This window comes from Phaseolus vulgaris, chromosome 8 (assembly GCF_000499845.2).
Source record: "Phaseolus vulgaris cultivar G19833 chromosome 8, P. vulgaris v2.0, whole genome shotgun sequence".
Classification (NCBI taxonomy): domain Eukaryota; kingdom Viridiplantae; phylum Streptophyta; class Magnoliopsida; order Fabales; family Fabaceae; genus Phaseolus; species Phaseolus vulgaris.
In genome coordinates, this window is record NC_023752.2 from 13028920 (window position 1) to 13050010 (window position 21091).

A 21091-nucleotide genomic window follows, 5' to 3' on the forward strand; every position below is an offset into this window, starting at 1 on the left:
TATTTTTTATTAACACCCTTAGAAAATTATGTATCAAATTAATTTTAAACATTACATAACTTACTAGTTAATATCTAAATAAGAAAATTTTAAAATATATATATATATATATATATATATATATATATGATTTGGACAAAGTCGTGCCAAGTTGACACGACTTCAGGGGTTGACGTGGCAGAAGTCGTGCCAACTTGGCATGACTTCAGGCTGACGTGACAAAGTCATGCCAACTTGGCACGACTTCTGCATATAAAGTCGTGCCAAGTTGGCACGACTTGCCCATATTTGTAATTTTTTTGAAAACGACCCCATTTTGGTAAAACGAAAAAAAAAGCCCCATGATGGTCATAAAACCTCAGAAAAATAAAAAACATAACCACATAATAATGAAAAATGACTACATTCATAAAAATCTGCAAACAAAAACTGTAAATAGGGATTGCAAAGCGGGACGGGCTGTGCGGGCTGGCCCGCGGCCCGCTGGTAAAAAAATGCGGGGCGGGCTGACCTTTTCAACCCGCTAACCCGCATTAGCCCGCAGCCTGCACGGGCCAGCAGCGAGGCGGGGCGGGTTGGCCCGCTAACTCGCAAGAAAAAAAGAAATTGACACTTAGCAGCAGCAGGGCAATGTAATTAGGTTTTCACAAAATTTCAAAGAAAGAAACATAACACAATCGCGCTTTTGGAATTAATGTTTTTGAATTAATGTTTATGTTTAATGTTTAGGAATTAGGTATTTTTAATGTTTTGGAAGTGGAAAAATAGTGATATTTGACATTTATCTTAATGTTTAATGTTTTGATGTTTGACTATGTTTGAAAAGAAAGAAAAAAAAATTAGGTTTGATATTAACAAATATATAGGTTTAATTTGACAATTTTTTAAGAATAAAATGTAAAAAAAAAAAGAATGCGGGCTGGCCCGCAAACCCGCAGGCCAGCTCTTATGCGAGGTGGGTCGAGAATTCTAGCCCGCAATAACTTTGCGGGGCGGGCTAGCCCGCTTTGCCACCCCTAACTGTAAACGACAAAATAAACTAAACAATAAACACATAACAAAATATAAATATATTTATTAAAAATAATAACAATAAATATATACAAAATAAATGTGAATATATTTTTAAAAATTAAAAAAGTAACAACACATCATAAACTAAACTGTAAATATATTTAGAAAAAAATAAATAAAAACTTACTTGAAGGTGAAGAGCACAAGAAGAAGCACTGCAAAGAAGATGTACTGGAAAGAAGATGCACTAGAAAGAAGAAGAAGAAGAAGCAATGTGATGAAGAGAATGTGGAAATGTAAAAAAAAAAATACATAAAAGAATCCAACATTTTTCTCACACAAGGGAGAATCGATTCTCCTTCTACCTTCAAAAACCACAAAATCGATTCTCCCAAATCACTTCTATATAGAGAATCGATTCTGCATCTTTTGGAAAAATTTAAAATCGATTTTGCACCATCCAACAATATGGAAAATCGATTCTATAGCATACACAAACATTGGAAAATCGATTCTATAGCATGTAAGAGATAAGAAATTTGATTCTACAACTTTTACAATGATACAAAAATCGATTTTGGAAAAGGATGGAGAGAAATCAGTGCGCCAAAACAGTGAGTTTTACCTTCCTCAAACCAATTCTCTTTCGTTTTCTTGTTCTGGGCACAATACAACAATCAAACCTCATCTCTCATCTCATTTATAGCAAACACAACTTTAGTTTCAGATTCACGGGTCTACTGTTTTGGTCAAGATTCTTCTGCAAGTAGCACTGGAGGGTCTAATGAAAAGAAAACTCATTGCCTCAGAACTGCACCACAGTAAATTCATTCACATGTGCACAAAGGATAGGAAAGTAAAATGCTATGTCAATGGTCTTTGCCAGCTGTAATCGTCTCAAATCTCCTCACTTTTGTGAGGAGGAGAAAAACTGCCCCCTCCGCTCACCCATCTTCGCCCGCGCCTTCAATTAAACCGATCCAAACGTAAATCATCCCGCTCGCCCCTCCCTCCTCATTGCTGGAACCCGGAAACAAACACTGCGTAAAACTTTATTTATATATGCTTTATGAGACAAACCTAACAGTCCTTGTGATCTATCACGAAATATTTCTATTCCTATCACATAGTATGCCTCACCCATATCTTTCATCTCAAAGTTATTAGAGAGAAACTTCTTAGTCTCACTTAATAGACCAAGATCATTAGTTGCAAGCAAGATATCATCAACATACAGAATCAGGAATATAAACTTGCTCCCACTGACCTTCAGGTATATACACCGATCAACGATGTTTTCCTTAAATCCAAAGGACACAATAATATCATTGAACTTAAGATACCATTGTCTAGAAGCCTGTTTAAGCCCGTATATTGATTTCTTAAATTTACACACCTGTGTTCCTTTCCTTCTTCAATGAACCCCACTGGTTGGTCCATATAAACATCCTCTTCTAAATCCCCATTCAGAAAGGCAGTTTTGACATCCATCTGATGCAACTCAAGATCATAATGAGCTACTAATGCCATGATAATTCTAAAGGAATCTTTCTTAGAAACAGGTGAAAATGTTTCCTTATAATCAATGTCATCTTTTTGAGTAAAACTTTTGGCAACAAGTCGGGCCTTGTAATGTTCGATATTGCCATGAGAGTCACGTTTAGTCTTTAAGACCCATTTACACCCGACTCTCTTGCATCCTTCTGGCAATTCTATAAGGTCCCATACATCTTTATGTGCCATTGATTTAAGCTCCTCTTTCATGGCATCTAACCACTTATCAGAATTATCATCATTGATGGCGTCTGAAAATGAAACTGAATCATTATCAATACTTAAGTCATTTTCTGACTCTTGTAGATAAACCACATAATCATTCGAAATAGCTGACATTCTTTCTCTTTGAGATCTTCTTAATACTATTTATTGTGGTTGTTCTACTACAGGTTCATTGTTAACTTCATGATCATTAATTTGTTGTTCTTCTTCATCGTTGAGTGATTCAACTACATTAGGAACAACAATACTTGAAGTAGATGTACTAGTTAAAGGAACTTGTACTCTAACTTCTTTAATCTCCACATTTTGTGAAGTATCACTCCCACTGGTTTCACCATTTTCAATGAACCTTGCATTTCCAGATTCAACAATTCTTGTGCTATGGGTAGGACAGTAAAAGATATACCCTTTTGACTTTGTTGGATAACCAATGAAATATCCACTGATTGTTCTTGCATCCAATTTCTTTTCTTGCGGATTGTATATTCTAACTTCTGCCTGACATCCCCAAACATGCATGTGTCTCAAACTGGGTTTCCTTCCTGTCCACAATTCAAAAGGTGTCTTTTGAACTGTCTTACTAGGAACTCTGTTCAACAGATACATGACCGTTTTTAAAGCATACATCCACAATGAAACAGGTACAATTGACTTACTTAACATGCTCCTAACCATATCCATTAAGGTTTGATTACGCCTTTCTGAAACACTATTTTGTTGTGGTGTACCTGACATTGTGTATTGAGCACAAATACCACGTCTCTCAAGGAACTTAGCAAACGGACCAGGGTGTTGTCCACTTTCATCATACTTAGGTATGAAATTCTCTAATTAGTCCCAAATAACACTTAATTTTGTAAAATACTCCGTAACAGACAAATCAAACTGCTTAAAGAAGCACCCTCAAGTTGTAAATCAGAAATGCGAGATAAACCCCTTTGTGAGTATGTGACTTTTAAATCATTCCAAATATCAAAAGCTACATCCATTCAAACGATATTTTGCCTAATATGTATAGAAATGGAGTGTACGAACCAGGAGACAACCATATTATTACAGTGTGTCCAAGCCAAGAACGTGGGATCATCCTTTTGCGGGCATGGGTGTAAACAAAGAATGAACGCCACCTTATTCTTGGCATTGAGAGCAGTGGTGAAGGATTGACTCCACGAATGATAATTTGTTAAATCAAGAACAGGCGATACCGGCGAGGTAGCAGGATTCTCACTAGGGTGCAGATATAGGTAGGTTTTTGTTGGTTGCTTCGATGAGGAGGCCGATGTAGGGTTCTCGTCAGACATTTTCTGCAAAGCAAAGAATAGTCAATTATGCAAGAAAACAGTAACAAATAACGAGAACATAAAAAAGAAAAGGAGAAATCAGAGAGGGGCGCATTGCCTAGGTGACACTCCAATAACGAAGAGCACGTAACCACAGAGAAAGAAAAGCAGAGATGAACCCTAATCAAAACAAATTGAAACAGTGACAAAAACGTAAAAGGGGAGAAGAAGAAGATTCTTAGAAAAAATAAAAGATGAATGAATTATATTCATTTGTATGCAAAAGAATAAAATACAACGGTATATATATAAAAAAAATGCCTAACAAAAAAAAAAGTTGGGCCTAAACTGCCTAAAAGAGTCAAACAACTTAAAACAGAAAATAAACTATTTAAACAAAAATGTTATGTTAACATTTTCGACTTGAATAAATTTTAAAATTTTAAAATAAACATGTTGAAAACAGTTGACCAATTATATGTATTGATTGTATCAATAAATTTAATAATGTAAGGGTCCAAGAAGCAGTACGTTAGTACACATTTTGTTCAGTACTAATGTGCAGTACAAACTAGCCTACACATATAAATCAGTGGCGTGAGAAAATAAATCAATGGCTGCAAAAGATCTATACTTGGAGTGGGATGTTTCTTTAGGACTATGGTTTGGATGAGTCACTGCAACAGGGCAATATACATACCAGGTATATCCATCTTTTGGTCATCTTCTCATCACTCTTTTTCCTTGCAATTGCAAGTAATTTTGGGCAGCTTCTACTCCAAAATCCTCAAGAGGTTGTTATGACATTGAAGAATTTGGTTGCTACTTGTCCAATCCATAGTTTTAAAGGAATCAACCACTCCACAATTTTGTTTGTAACAGATTTCAGCATCAAGCTATATATACCCCTTCGATGAGGTAGGCTTCTTTTCACTGTTATTTCTTAATTTTAATTGGCTGCGTTGTTCTCTATGTAGGTATCTTCGCTTCAAAGCATAACCAGAATTCATGAAACAGATTTACATATAATAAACACAAACTTATATCTATTAAGCTCAATGTTACTCACTCGTTAATCCAAACTCAGTACACCTGGACTCAAGTGCTATTTCTTTATTTATCTACTAAATAATGGGACACCTTTTATTTCTCTTTCGCTTCTTATATTTGCTGCTGATGTGCTTATTTTTACTCAATCAACTCTTTTAGTTGAAGCTTGGTGCTCCCCGAACCCTCTCTCATCTTAAAAATTATTTTCATCCGATTATATTTTTAAATAGATTAAGTTTTTTATTTTGAAGATTCTTTATTTTTTTTTCTTTTTCTTATGAATTTGTTGCATGGAGTTAGGTGAGAAAAATGATTTTAACTTAGTTAGATTTATATTAAATTGTTTTTATTATGTTTGAATACTTTGCTTTAGATCTCTAGATTTTGAATGATTATCTTAATTAAGTTGAGATTTTTAAAAAAAAATATATAATAAATTATTATAGGTAAGAGAAGTTATTATTTATGATTTTGATAGTGTCTTAGGTAGATGATCTAAATATGAAGGTGACGCGATCACATTATTTTAAGTCTTATGCAGGTTTATGTGTTTTTTAAATATATGTTAAATGTTTGAGTTTGAGATAAATCTTAATTGAGAAAATATTTTTATAGTTTGAAGGAATGAAATTTGTTGTGTGCCAATTTTGTGTTAGAATACAAGATTGGGAGAAAATTTGATCAAGCTAAAGAAAATTCTTTTTGTTTTCTTTCTTCTTATCTCTTTAATAGATTGAATATAAATGAAAATAAAATATTAATTTGTTTATTTAATTGATTTGTGGTTTTATTTAAATGGGTTATGTTATTATACGAAAATTGTTGTTATGAATGATACAAACTATATGAATTTGGACTCACAATTATGGGATGACACGTGAACCATTAATTGAGTTGTGGTATTAAGTAAAGACACGTGTTATAACATGGATTTCCTTGTTTTCCTGATAGTCTAAAATATTATGCATGAGAAGTTGGGGGAGTTATAATGCGTGATAGTCTAAAATATTATGCGTAAGTTATAATGAACTTACCTTAATCAATTACTCTTAAGTTCAATTATTAATCTAAGTTTTGGCTTGAATTATATGTTATTGTCTAGTGAGACACAAATATTTTGAAAATCACTAGTTGATATTTCATTTGTTGAATATGTTATATATATATGATCTTTACTATTTGTGTGTGTTGGTGTTTATCAAATTGAATTGTTTTTGGATTTCTAATGAAAATATTTCCTTTTATATACTTTTCTTACTTAAAAATTTGAATAACTTACCCTTTATGTATAGTTCGCATTATGATCTGTGATGACTATATTATCTAAATATATACGTATACATACATGTACAAGAACAATATTTAGAAGAGATTGAAGTTTTATTTGTGACTCTCACTAGCGCAAAAATGCTAATCAAGTGCGGTTATTTTACATTTACAAATGCGGCTATAGAGCCGCATTTGATCAACACGCATTCGTAAATAAGAGAGGTACAAATGCGGCTCTATAGCCGCATTTGTAAATACTATTTATAAGTACGGCTATTTCAAATAGCCGCATTTGTATATTCGTCTGAATGAGGGGTAAGGGTTTAGGGGTTTAGGGTTTACAAATGCGGCTATTACCATAGCCACATTTGTAAATCATGTTTTTGATTTACAAATGCGGCTTTGGTAAATAACCGCACTTGTAAATAGTGTTTTTTTTAGTGCAATCTGTTTTGTCCCTAAACCATATAAATTAACATGCATATTGATCAAAAGGTACCCAACCAGACAAATACATAAATATAGAGATAAATTCAGAGAATCAAAATGTACATTACAAACAAGTAATCAAATTACATATAAAACCTAAACTATTGATCAGCTATGCTAGAGTTATAAAAATTTACGAAATATGTGGACCAAGAATGTCTCACATATGACATGGCTTCCAAATTCATTGGTATTTCTTCTGTGAATAACTGCATTGCAAAATATAGTTGACATAAATTAGTTTTTAGATACATATATGTTCAAGAATTATAAAAATGATTTAACATATCATGTTACCTCTTTCCAACCAGTTTTAACACCTAGTCTTATAATGGTAATCATCCATTGCATAATGTAATAGCCACAGTCATAGCTTCCTGGTTGTTTATTACACTATAATTCAATAAAAAGTAAAAGTTAGTATATTGATAAACAATGATAAGAGAAAGAAAAAAATTATAAACCTTTATTCTTATCCAGTTCAAATTATTTGAATTGGATCGACCTTTTAGGATGTTATATCCACGCCATGAACTGGTTAATAAAAAAAACCTCGTTAGTAGATGGTTAATTAGTAAAATACAAAGTTAAGTTTATAGTGTACTTACGTATCAATGATATCCTTAAATTTTGTGGGTATCTTCTTGTGTAGGGAACATAACCACACAACAGTCTTATCAACAATTGATAAGACAAGTAACTGCCAATGATGCCTATATCATTCATGAAAATAGTTTGTAAATATTTAAAACATGAAATAGTAATAATTGATGACATATAATTCAACTTACTCATTAATATAAAAGCATAAATAAATTTCTTTTCCCTCTTTTTCCAGGGTGTTAGTGATGTATGTTTGAGTCTCATATGACCTTGGTCCAACAGGATTAGTATATGCAGGATCTAAGAATCCAAACACATTTTCCTTCCCCTCAGTGAGACAAACTCCATGCAAAAACCTACAAGTTATTAGTTAAAGCATAAGCAATAATAATTTAACATAAAGTAAATTGAATAATAGGTAAAGATACTTACATCATAAAAAATTAAATTATATTTATATTGAGCGCCTGATTCCCATATACAAATTCTAATAAATCTGTGTTGTACATCATTAGTGGCAGTTCAGTGTTTATTTGAAAAAACGTATCATCCCACGGAACTACAAAAGGTTCATTACCAATCTGACTAGCAATGAGACCTAAGGAAACTATAGGATCGTCAACTGGAACCTCACGCTTCTTCTCCGGACTTGGTTTCCGAAAAGGTTTCTACAAGATAAAGAACATTTGTATTAAATTATATGTAATATATAAATATAAATAAAAATTAATATAATGAAATGAAATTATTACATGAGGTTGGGGCATAAATTGAATGAGGTCTCTGGGCCAGGCAACGAATGTCTGAAATGCATCGGCCACAGTGGTTACCTCATCTGAAGGTAGTGGAACACGAGCATCAGGTACTCGTACTTTTTCAACTGTTACCTTCGCCACATCAGGGGAGAGAGGAACGTTATGTAAGGTGGTGGCCTCTTCATAGACTTTTCCAAGGTCCACCACCCGAGGAAGTTTGTCGCCCGCTATCAGTAGCTCACAATCCTTCGTCTGCCCAATGATATCATCCCCTGATGTTGTAGGAGTCGCACAACTCCCTTTTGTGCTCTTGGGAGTGGGACTAACAAGGGGTTGAATCGGCTCAGCACAAAGTTGTTGCGATAGAAACTCTTGTCGCATTCAATCATTCTCCTTTCTCATCTCTAGCCGCATCAAATCGGTCTCCCTTCTCATCTCCTCCATTAATTCTTCACGTATCTTAGTCTTCATTTGAGTTTCGTTCTCTTTGAAGGAGGAGGATGAATGTCATTCTGAAACTCCAAAATATAGTTTAATTTCAACCCATTGTCCAGCTTCACGAATAGAACCACAGTGCTCAGGTCGTCCAATTGCTTCAACCAGGATATCGTGACGACCTTCAACAACAAATTTACAGTTGTATTCCAAGGAATCCTGCAAGAGAAAAAAATCATATCAGTTTTTAATATAATTAATGCTTTAAAATAAATGAAAATAACGAAAATAGCTTACAATTTTTTCGGTGATAACCCCGGATTGCTCAAAACTTGGTGCACCCGACTTTTTAATTCGGGTCTTCTTCCATTTTACATGGCAAAAAGGTGGTGATGGAGGAGAAGTGACCCCTGTTTCCACATTCTCAGACGACATCCCCTGTTTAGATTGCTCTTTTTCCACCATCAGTTCTTGCTCAAGTTTTCGATACCCCTAACGAGACATTACGTGTGGGGTAACTTTCTTCAAAGCTATCTCTTGAGCTTTCTTCCGACGATCCTGTCATAATTGAAATAAATAAAGTGAAGTAAATAAGATAAACTTATTAATGTTATATAAATAAAAAAAGTTAAGTTACTTCACTTACCATCCAAGCCTCATTTTGACGACTTTCTTTAAAAAGACGCCATGTCTCTTCATCAATATGTTTGTACTTTAAACATGGATTTTCGTCTTTAAGGTCGCCAAAAACGTATCTCGAAGTCAGTCTTGACTTAAAGGTACGAAATTTAAGTCCGATATTGGATATATTCTTTGATTGAAGCGGTTCCACATCAAGAATTTCAAAGTTTGCCTGGAAAATAACATCACCAAATTAAAATTAATCAATGAATATTAAAAAGCATTATATCAAAATGTAAAGTTTACCAGAACATCCTCCCAGATCATGTTCCAATCGACCTTTGACACCTCATCCCATGAATTAATCAAAATGGAGAGCCTCTCACGAGAAACAACTCCAAGATAGCTCATAAACTCATCTGCTTTAGGACCAAAAGGCACTCTAGTGTTGACGTCAATGTCAACACGTGTCTTCTCACCAGCAGCACGTCTCAATGCGAGACGCTTCAATCTAGTAGGTCCTAAGCTACCTCGTCCGCATCGAGGTCTGAGTGGGGTTTGATCGTCATCCATGTCTCTGTTAAAAAAATTAGGTAACAAACATTAGTTAATCTGCATCGAATTAAAATCATATAAAAATAATACATAAAGTTCTAAATGCTTATTTACGGGTTGCATGTGGGTTGAATGTTCATATGTAAATTCCTTCACTGTGGTCTTTACGGGTTGCATGTAGATCATCAAGTACATCGTCATCTTTATTAATTATCATTGGTGTGAATGAACGGGGGTCACCATTTTCAATTTCATTTATGGCCTCCCCTTGTTTTTTCCCGTGTAAAACGACATACCAATGTTCTGACGTAGGATCTTTCACGTAGAAAACTTGAGATGCTTGTTGAACCATTATAAATGGCTCATCTCGATACCCTATCTTTCGAAAGTCCACTAGTGTGAATCATGATTTATCAATTTTAACCCCACTTTTATTGTCAACCCATTTACACTTGAAAACTGGAACGCAAAACTTAGTGTAGTCAACCTCCCATATCTCTTCTATAAACCCATAGTATGTCATTGATCCAAGTACTGGATTTGTATCTTTCGAAGTCGAAAACTGTATTGACTCGACTTCAAGAGTAACACCAGAATTTTGAACTGTACTCTTTTCATCCATGGACTTTAGGTAAAATATACAATTATTCACTTCGTGTGTTGTACATGAGATGACATCAAACTTCAATCCAGCAGCCAACCAGGTCAAGGTCTCTTATGCCGTTGAATCCTTGAACACCTCGTCTTTAAACCAAGGCATGAAAGTTCTATTATGTTCCATCAAGACTCATTTCTCTGCTTGTCTTGGGTTATTTGTCTTCACAATGGCTTTATGAGCTTCTATGTAAGGTATAACTTCATTTGTGTTATTCAATATGTATAAATGTGCTTGCAAGACTTCTGATCGAGATTTGCTTACAATACTCACACCACGTAAACATTTACTTGTAGAATGCCTGTGGTGCCATGAATTAGCTGGAAAACCTATTGAATTTGCTTTTGTCATGTACTCTGAACAAAATTCAATACTTTCTTAAGCTATGTACCTTTCAATCATTGAAGCCTTTGGACGATAATGATTTTTCACATAACCTTTTAAAATTTTCATATACCGCTCAACAGGATACATCCATCTTAAGTACACTAGTCCACACAATCTAACCTCTCTTACCAGATGCACCACTAGATGAACCATGATGTCAAAAAAAGATGGAGGAAAAAACATCTCCAATTCACACAAGATAACAACATTTCATTTTGAAGTTCATATAATTCTGATGGATCAATGACTTTACAACAGATGGAAGAGAAGAATGAGCACAAACGGGTTATGGTAAGATGTGGCAATCATGAGACTTCAACCCAATTAACTTCAAATCTTGCATTGACACTAGGCTCTTCACATTTGAGGAATGTCCTTGTGGAACTTTCACACCCTTTAGACATTGACAAAAACTAATTTTTTCATCTTTTGACATTGTGTAACAGGCTGGGGGCAAATATGTATGCTTACCCATTTCTATGGGTGCCAACTCGCCGCGTATGTTCATCTCAATCAAATCTAAACGAGCATTTAGACCATCCTTCATCTTCCCATTAATGTTAAGAAGTGTACCAATTAAGCTATCACACACATTCTTCTCAACATGCATTACATTTATACAATGTCTGACTTCTAACCTCGACCAGTAAGGAAGATCAAAGAAGATTGATTTCTTCTTCCAAATGTTTGTCACAGATGACTTTTTTTTTTACTTACCGAAGTTGTGGTCTATGTTATTTACCTTTTCGTAAACCTCAACACCGGTTAATGGAGTTGGTGGACCACTAGCCTCTTGGTGTCCATTAAAGGCTTTTTTCAACCTCCGGTAAGGATGATGACTTCTAAGAAACCTCTGATGCCGAAGATATATTGTTTTCCTTTCATGTTTCAATTGTTGAGAAACAGTGTCTTCTTCGCATATTGGACATGCTTTATGACCCTTAACACTATAACCTAATAAGTTACCATATGTCGGAAAGTCATTGATGTTGCAAAATAACATGGCATGAAGCTTGAAAGTTTCATTAACAAATTCGTCAAATACTTCAACACCCTGGTCCCACATTAACTTCAAATCTTCAATTAGAGGACTTAGATATACATCAATATCATTCCCTGGTTGTTTCGGACCGGATATCATCATAGACAACATCATGTATTTTCACTTCATGCACAATCCAGGAGGTAAGTTGTAAATAACTAGTAAAACAGGCCATGAACTGTGATTTGTACTCATAGTACCAAACGGATTCATTCCGTCTGTAGCTAAACCAAGTCGAATATTTCTTGATTCTTTAACAAATTCTGGAAACTCATCATTAAATTTCTTCCATTGAATAGAATCAGCTGGATGTCGGTACATGCCATCACATTTCCTCTCATCTACATGCCATCTAAGATTCTTAGCATCGTTTGGCTTTGCAAACAAACGCTTCATCCTTGGAATGATGGGAAGATACCACATAACCTTCATTAGGGGTTCATGATTTTCTATGTCTTCAATAGTATCACCATCTTTTTTGTTTCAACTTATAACGTGATAACCCACACCTCAGACAACTTTTCAACAATTCAAAATCTTTCCGGTATAATATACAATCATTAGGACATGCATGTATCTTTTTATACTCCATACCCATTGGACAAAGAATCTTTTTGGCCTCATAATTACGATTAGGTAGAGTATTTTCCTCTAGAAGCATATCCTTCAACAACTGAAGCAATTCTGTGAAGCTTTTATCAGTCCATCCATTTATTGCCTTCAAATTCATGAATCTTAACACCGCCGACAACCGTGTGAAGTTAGTTGATCCAGGATACAATGGAGTCTCTGCATCGCTTGACATACTTCCATATCCATGCGTTTTTGCAAAAGACTCAGCTCCTACATCATGAATCATGTCTTCCAATCGATCATCATCTACATATCGTGTACTACTTCATCCATGGTGGACCCCACGTATTCTTCAATTACGGAAACACGTGGTAAATTTAATAATTCAGCATGCCATGTCCAAGTTGTATAAGATCGAAGAAACTCATCACATAGCAGGTGTTCCCTCATTATATTAACATCCAATATCCTTCCATTCAAACAATTAACGCACGGACATCTGATCTTTGCTCCATCATGACCAGTATTAATCGTGTTACGTTGTGCAAATTGTATAAATTCTTCTACTCCTCTTTCGTACTCCTCACTTATACGAACATAATTCATCCAATTTCGATTCATTATATATTCTGGAATAGTTAGAATATTTAAATCAGTGTTCTATCTCACGCGTTTGCCGAGGGTCGAACACTCTCGGACTCAATACCAAAACGTATTATTGCTAAATATAACATATAAAGTAACAACTAGCTACTAAATAATACAAATTTTAATATAAATTACATAATACATAAAAAAGAACAAATTCAAAATATAATAAGTACTAATACTAAATAATATAAAATTTGAAAAATAAAAATAATAATACATAAAAAAACATAAAAATTCAAAATATAATAAATACTAAATAATATCAAATTTAAAATATAAAATAAATTATAATACATCAAAACAAAAAATCAAAAAAATGCAAAAAAAAAATTAAAAAATTTAAAACAGCATACACCAACCTTGTGCATGAACCAAAGTTGGTGGTGAAGAGTGGTAGGGGAGCAAGAGCAACAACGTCAGCAGCGGCGACAGCGACAGCAGTGGAAGCGGTGGCGGAGCAAGGACAAAGAACTAATGGAACAGTATGTACCTTCGACCCACAATGCAAGGAAACGAAAGCCATTAAAAAACAGACATTGTGAAGATTGAAAGGAAGAAAGCGGATCAATGGAATCAGTACGTACCTTCGACCAACAATGCAATGAACAACGCAAACGAAAGGAAGAACAGAAAGAAACTATGAAAGTGGTGAGGCGCGTAAAAAAATTTAAGGTAAAAAGAATTTACAAATGTGGCTAAACGTAATAACCGCATTTGTAAATCAAAGCGCTTGATTTACAAATGCGGCTATACAAACAACCGCATTTGTAAATCAAATTAATTTAAAAAATGTCACCGCGTTTTTTACGAATACGTTTAAGCGCAAAGCCGCATTAAATAAAGAGCGTTCTTTTCTTCATTTTGCACTAGTGTCTATTTATATATATATATATATATATATATTATTGAATAAGTTGTATTTTAAAATATTGTATATTTTGTATAAATAGTTTGTTCGATCTATAATAAAATAAATAATTTTGTGAGATATTACAATTGCTCAAACAATAAAAGAATTATAAGAAAAACAATTTTTTATTTTTCAACACTAACAAGATTTGAAATTTAAAATGGTGAATCAAATCACGGTGTTTGCTCATGAACATCTATTTTTTAAGCTTATGCATAAAACACTAGACATGTTTATATATATACAATAAGATGTTATGAGTGAGTGAGTTTGACATCAACGGTTCATTTTGAGATAAGAATGCACTTCTCTCAATTCAAGATGGCTAAGGAAAGTGAAGCTATTAATCAAATATGGCTCTACGTGTAGATAACAGTTGTAGGAGAACTATGGAAACAGAGAAATAAGAAGATATTTAGAAATGGACAGGTGGATCATAATGAAGTCTTCACGATGGCTCAAATGAAGGTATGGTCATCGGTAACTGCGAAGGTACTTCTAGCGAGTTTTTCATACACTGATTGGTGTCTCGAACCTATTGTGTGTTTGAGGTCAATTAAAGCCAATAGAGGTTAGGTGTATGAGTAATTTTTAGCGGTAAGGCCGGTATTGCACAACTCATCTGATTTGTTGTAGTTGTGTCAGCCGAGCTGCGCTTTGTTGGTAGTTGTTGCGAATCTTTATATTCTTGCGTTTTGTAAGGGTGGAGGTGTCTTTTAGTCTCTTGTATAAGGGTTGAGATATCTCTTAAATATTTTATTAATTATTCTTTTCTTGCTAATAAAAAAAATTACGGAAAGTGTCATTACAAAGTCCAAATCTCAAAGCTAACAAAAAGGCATCAGCATACGTTTGATAAAAACATTGCGCATTATATCTCAAGAAATATCAAAAAAATATGATTCCGACATTGAATTAACAAAAATTGCATAAAATAAGAATGATGACAGAAAAGTAAACACAACATACTGATTAATCACATCAACTAATTGAAAGAGGGTACATAACAAGTCCACTAATTTAAAATATTACTTGGACACAATATTGATTGATATAGGTATCTAACGAGCAGAACCGACCAACAGTAGTCTAAGGAAATGTGGTGCTGTAAAGACATGCTGCTATAAATATTGCTACTGTTGAAAATTATGCAGAATTTTACTGCATAACTATGTCATATAAAGCACTAGAGGATGTGCCAAAAAACTTAGGCTTATTTATGTTGTTATGCGTTAGATTGTAGATGGATTTGGGACACGATGTTTCGTTTTAATTTATTTAATTTTTGCTATAAAAAAAAGTAGACACAACCCACAAAACAATGACTGATTGAAGCAAATAGTACAATATTGCAATTCTATATCATAGAATTTGACAAGAAAAAGACCCTGAAACAAAGATCTAGGAGAGATGAAGAGAGAAAGAGGAATGCAAATAAGGCCTCTGTATACATTAAAAGAGAAGGCATTGGAGTGGCTCTGAATCCCTTGAAAGCATAACTTGGAGAAGCTAGTGGAGCTCACTGTTTTTTCCTCTCCATCATCCTATAAAAAGGAATGTGAGTCACCCAGAAGGGGACTTGGATTGTGATCATTCACAAAATTTTCAACTTTAAAAGTTTAGATTCTTCTGAGTTGATTTTCAAATTAAACACAACTTGGTGTTGAAAGAGTTGTAAAGTTACAGATTCGCTTAAAGGAATTTCACAAGTGCAAGACACAATTGTATACTTTCACAATAAAGCTAATTGAGCTTCTGATCAACTTATAGACTACTCAAGATTAAGAATATAGTATTAGAGTCCATCTTCTAATCAACTAAAGAGTTTATGGACTTTAACAGTTAACCAAAGCACTCAATATGATCTAAGATGTTGAATCAGATTAAGAAAATATTTTACCTTGTACAAGATAATTATTAATTAATTCTAATGTATTTAATTAGACATTTTAGTCAACAAACATTATGGCATCGTCACCACCCACCACGCGATGATTAATAAATTATATTATTCTTAAGTATTTTTTTATTACATTATTTTATAGCTTCTCTTTTTTTTTTATTCTCTTTGTCAGATCATTTAGTTTTTTCACACTAATTTTATTTCTCTTGATTATAGAAATACAAAATAATCATAAGAATATAATTCTTCTTGTACTGTTTATTCATCGTAACTAACTGATATTTTTTAAACAAAAAGGGTGAGAGCGATATATATATATATATATATATATATATATATATATATATATATATATATATATATATATATTTGATTATCTTCATGATAAAGCAGAACCAGTTTCATATTCTGATATGAATTAATGCATTCACACATGCAATCTTTCCGTGGATTTTTGTTGATTCTTATATTATTAATACAAAACATTTTCTAATTTTATTGATTTTTTTTATCAGTAATAAGCAATGAATAAATGTGAACCACTTTAGGAATGGTTCTACCCTTATACAGAGCACACAACCTTTAACACGTACCCGTCAAAGCCTAAAGATACCACTTCTTAATTAAATCCGAAAAGAAATCACCTACGACACTCACTCTTATTCCCAAAAAAATACATCATGACATCATCCTCATACAGACGAAAATGTCAATACACCAATCAGAAGGAGAAAAGTGCAGCCTCGTAAGACTTGGATGTAACCCAAGACTAAGCCTTTAGTTGAACCAAAGCAAACACTTCCAATGCATCTATGTTGGAGATCTCACATCGACCAGAGATGAGGACAATCTATTGTATATAAGTGGGTGCAAACCTCAACTTCATGAGCCGGTTTTATAGGGTTGAGTTAGACTTAAAGTCCATTTTGTAATAATCTATTACACCCTCTTTAAATATTACTCTGTTTCTATGCTTCAAAATCACTCCCCAAACCTCATTTATCGAAGCAGACACATCACACATCCTAAACTGAGAGAAATTTAGTAATTAAACATTATAAAACGAACTTTACACACTCAACCATGCACATCAATAATTTCAAAATAACCACACAAATTTACACTCGAAGAACAGATGTGTACGAGACTCATCATAACTGAATAATTTTATTAGAGTATTATTTGATTGATGGTGGAGGTTGAAAAGGAAGCTCCATCTTGATAGCTGCAAGCCATTAATCATATATTCTGCACCATTTCATATTTTATGTGGCTTTTCTGATTGTTCCATAGTCCCATCACAGTGCAAAGTAGATTCGCAATGGAATTGACGAAATTCAAGACCTGCACCATAATAACCATACAAAATGTCTTCAGAATAAATCCTATAAACCCCGTTCTTATCCTACCAGTAATGCATTCTGGCATCGCATATTTAAAGCAGAATTCATACTAGTAAGCCTCATATCATTTAACAAAAACCCCTATTAACATAAACTTTTCAATAAATATTCTTAATTTTTCTATTGCCTAAAACTGAGTTTTTTTTTATAAGTTAATTAGTAAATAACGTTTAATTATATCAGTTGTTGTTCTTAAATATTATTTTGAATTCATGTATACCCTAATTTTAGTGTCATGTTTCTCTTTAGTTGAGCATGAATATAGTGTCATATTTTACCCTAATTTGTAATCCAAAAACATAATTTTTTTAATTTTATCAATAGATTAATTAAATATAATTTAAAATATTTACAATTTCAAAAAAAAAATATTAGAGTAATCATGTTTTAATAATCATTCCTTATAAAAACAACTTTAACTAAATATAATTTAAATATTTATAATTAAAGACAATATTTTTATTATTGTAAGTCACAATTTTATTGTCATTTATTTTTTTCTGAAAAGTCATGCCATAAAATTTTGACGTAAAACTCAAAACATGTTGTCTATCGTGAATTAAAAGTTATATTTGTAAATTTATAACAATTTTATTGTTTAACTCACTTTATTCTAAAAGTAACACTTGTGGGATATAAATAAACAATAACTACTTTTGAAATATAAATAAACAATAATTTTACAAATATAATATTTGATAATTATTAAATAACACTTATAAAATTACTGTCTTTCTTATATGTAAGAAATAGTTATATAAGTCTTAACTAGTTTAGTGTTCACTAGTAAAAGAATTATAGTTAAAAGAAAAAACAGATCTTAACAAAATTATTAAGTGCATTCAAAATAGGAAAATAACTATGAAGAAATGTGTATCAAATTCATAATCAAGGTTTCATTATGACAATTAAATGTAAAATCATTTTGAGGGAGTGAATGTATAAGAATATGAGAGGAAAGTGTGAATAAAGTAATGATATTTAGATTGGGGTATCTATGAAGCTCAGTCACTTCTCTTAAGTGGCGTGTCGGTGTCGGATACTTGTATCGGACACCGATACTCGTATGACACTTGTAGGACATGTATCCATGAAGTGTTCAATTTAAAAAATATTTGTTGGATTTCTAAAAATTATAGTATGGTTCTAACACAATTTAAAAAAAAGACATTAATTTTCTAAAAACTCAAACTTATTGTATAAATATTTATTATGATTATAAAAATAAAAAACAAATCATTTTGAACCAGTCATGAAAAAATATCTTTCTGCTCCAAAAAATAATATGAAACATCCTTGTGCACATAAATATTTATTGTCAAATTTATATAATTCATAATTATATAATATATAGATTTGTGTCCCCGTGTCCCCGTGTCCTACGTTTTAGAGATTATACGTAACTTCGTGTCGTGCTCGTGTCATATCAGTGTCCGTGTCAGTATATGTGCTACATAGGGGGTATGTTAAAGTGAATGTGTGAGAAAAGTTGACAAAAGTTTGTGAGTGATGTGATAGTTGTGAGGAAATTTTGATTTTTTTTTAAAGGTGTAAAATGTTACTTTACAAATTTACCCTTAGTTATTACAAAAATTTAATAATAAAATGAGTTTTTTTTATTTAAAACATATTCATAAATTTAAAAACTATAATTAAAAATATTAAATATATATTAAATGTAAATAAGTATAATTTAAAAATTATAATTAAAAAAATTAAATAAAAACAAAGAGTTGACATAATTTCTTAAAATATTAAACATGTATTATAAAATTCGAAAATAAATAATAAAATAAATCAAATATTATATAAATAAATAAAATATTATTTTTTAATATTAAAAATCCTGTAATAATAAAAAAAATAAAAAATACTATAAAAAATATAAGATAATTAACAATAGAGAAGTATTTCATAAAAAAATTATAACTCATCAACATAATAATTATACACAAAAAAATATATTAATATAAACACAACAACAAATTAAATAAAAACATAAATTCAAATAATTTCTTAAAATATTAAATATATATTATAAAATTAAAAAATAAATCACATCTTATATAAATAAAAAAATACTATTTTTAATATTAAAAAATTTACAATAATAATAAATAAAAAATACATAACAGTAGAATAAATGAAGATAAAAAATATTAAACACATACGTTTTCCTCTTAAAGAAAAAAATATTTACTTTTCACAAATAAATCTTTTCATTTATTTACTTGTACTTGTGAAACATGCACGAGCAAACCGACCCTAATCTCTATCATTCCTGGAAACACACGTGGGATAACCTCGTTACTTACTTGCATGATATTCATATACTGTCAACTCTACTTTTACTTTTATTTTTCTTAAACTAAACATTTCTAAAAATTCATTTTAGTTTTTACTTATTTTTATTTATTTTTTCCTTCCCTAATTTCTATTGTTATAATTTAGTAAAGGTCATAATAGTTTGACATATCTTTTTTTTTTTCTAACATTTAAATTATATATATCCTTATAAATTATCATTTTATTATGATATTTTTTATTCTAATATAATATTTTATTATGAATAGCAATTGTCAAATTAATATAAATAAAAAAAAGTGGTGTGAAAAGACTAATTTTTTCTTTAGGTAAAGATCTAGAAACTCGTTTTTTACTCTACCAAAAAGATAAACAGAATCGGCCAAAAGCACGGTATAAATCTTCTAACCACATTCCCATGCTTATAAATAAGTGCTTCCTTCATTGGCTCACAAGCAGCATCATATTCCTCAGCACCATAAGAAACACTACCATCCTCACCAAATAGGAAAACAAATGTCCCTCACTCACACTCGTCCCTTCTTCAGCAGAAGAAGGCCTGATCATTCAACCCACCAACCAACCTGGGAGCCCTTCCAAGCCCAGGAACACCACACCATGGGCCTGGCACAGTCCAACCCACCACCACCGTTCATGGCTTTTCCCGCCGCCGATCCCTCACCGATCCTCAACTCGCACATAGATTTCAAGGAGACTGCGGAGGCGCACGTGTACAAGGTCCACCTTCCTGGGTACAAGCGCAACGATGTGCGTGTGGAGGTGGACGACGACAGGGTTCTCTGCATCACTTGCGGGAAGAGCGTGGAGAAGGAGGAGCAGCGAGAAGGGTGGCACTGCGTAGAACTCTCCAGCGGTCACTTCATTCAGCGCCTCACTCTCCCCGAGAACTCAGTTGTCGACCACGTCAAAGCCTTCATGGAAAACGGGGTCCTCAACATTACTGTTCCTAAATACAACAAAGGCTCTCACACTCGTGCCAGAAACATCAACATTTCTTCTCGTCCCTAAATGTTTGAACCTAAGTTTAAAACTCAACTGTTATCTTTGTACGAGAAACATGGTGGTTGTCTAAATAATAACTAAAGTTGTGTGCGTGAGTCTATGCTTTTGCATGCTTTCAACTATATATGTTATCGTGTATTTGATCAATAATTAATTTGGGGGACTCGTTACCTTCCAAACAAACACTTCCCGCATGGAACTTCCAGAGGCAAAGTGATTATTACACGCTGCTTTGGTATTTTTGTTTGTATTTTTTGATAGGTGATATACAGAGAGATTTAACAGTAATATGCAAGGCACATCACAGAATATTTATTCAATATAAAACTTAAAAGTTTTTGTAATCTAGCAGTAGAAATTTGTGGTCTGCCCTTTCTCATTTGCAGGGCC

At 32.7% G+C, this 21091-nt stretch overlaps 1 protein-coding gene and 1 long non-coding RNA gene across 2 annotated transcripts; both read left to right on the top strand.

Annotated features, from left to right (window-relative positions):
• The first annotated feature begins 4688 nt into the window (after window positions 1-4688).
• LOC137826717 (uncharacterized) lies at window positions 4689-14880 on the top strand. Its single transcript, XR_011083577.1, has 2 exons — window positions 4689-4991; window positions 14438-14880. It is a non-coding gene; the product is annotated as an uncharacterized lncRNA (long non-coding RNA).
• A 5230-nt stretch (window positions 14881-20110) lies between these two features.
• Window positions 20111-20884, top strand: LOC137827192 (18.1 kDa class I heat shock protein-like). Its single transcript, XM_068633419.1, has one exon. The coding sequence runs from the start codon at window positions 20195-20197 to the stop codon at window positions 20705-20707; it is 513 nt and encodes a 170-aa protein (XP_068489520.1). The 5' UTR covers window positions 20111-20194; the 3' UTR covers window positions 20708-20884.
• Window positions 20885-21091: the final 207 nt, after the last annotated feature.

Bases quoted from the DNA above. Each gene is read 5' to 3' on its own strand.
- LOC137827192 (XM_068633419.1), top strand. From the start codon at position 20,195: ATGTCCCTCACTCACACTCGTCCCTTCTTCAGCAGAAGAAGGCCTGAT.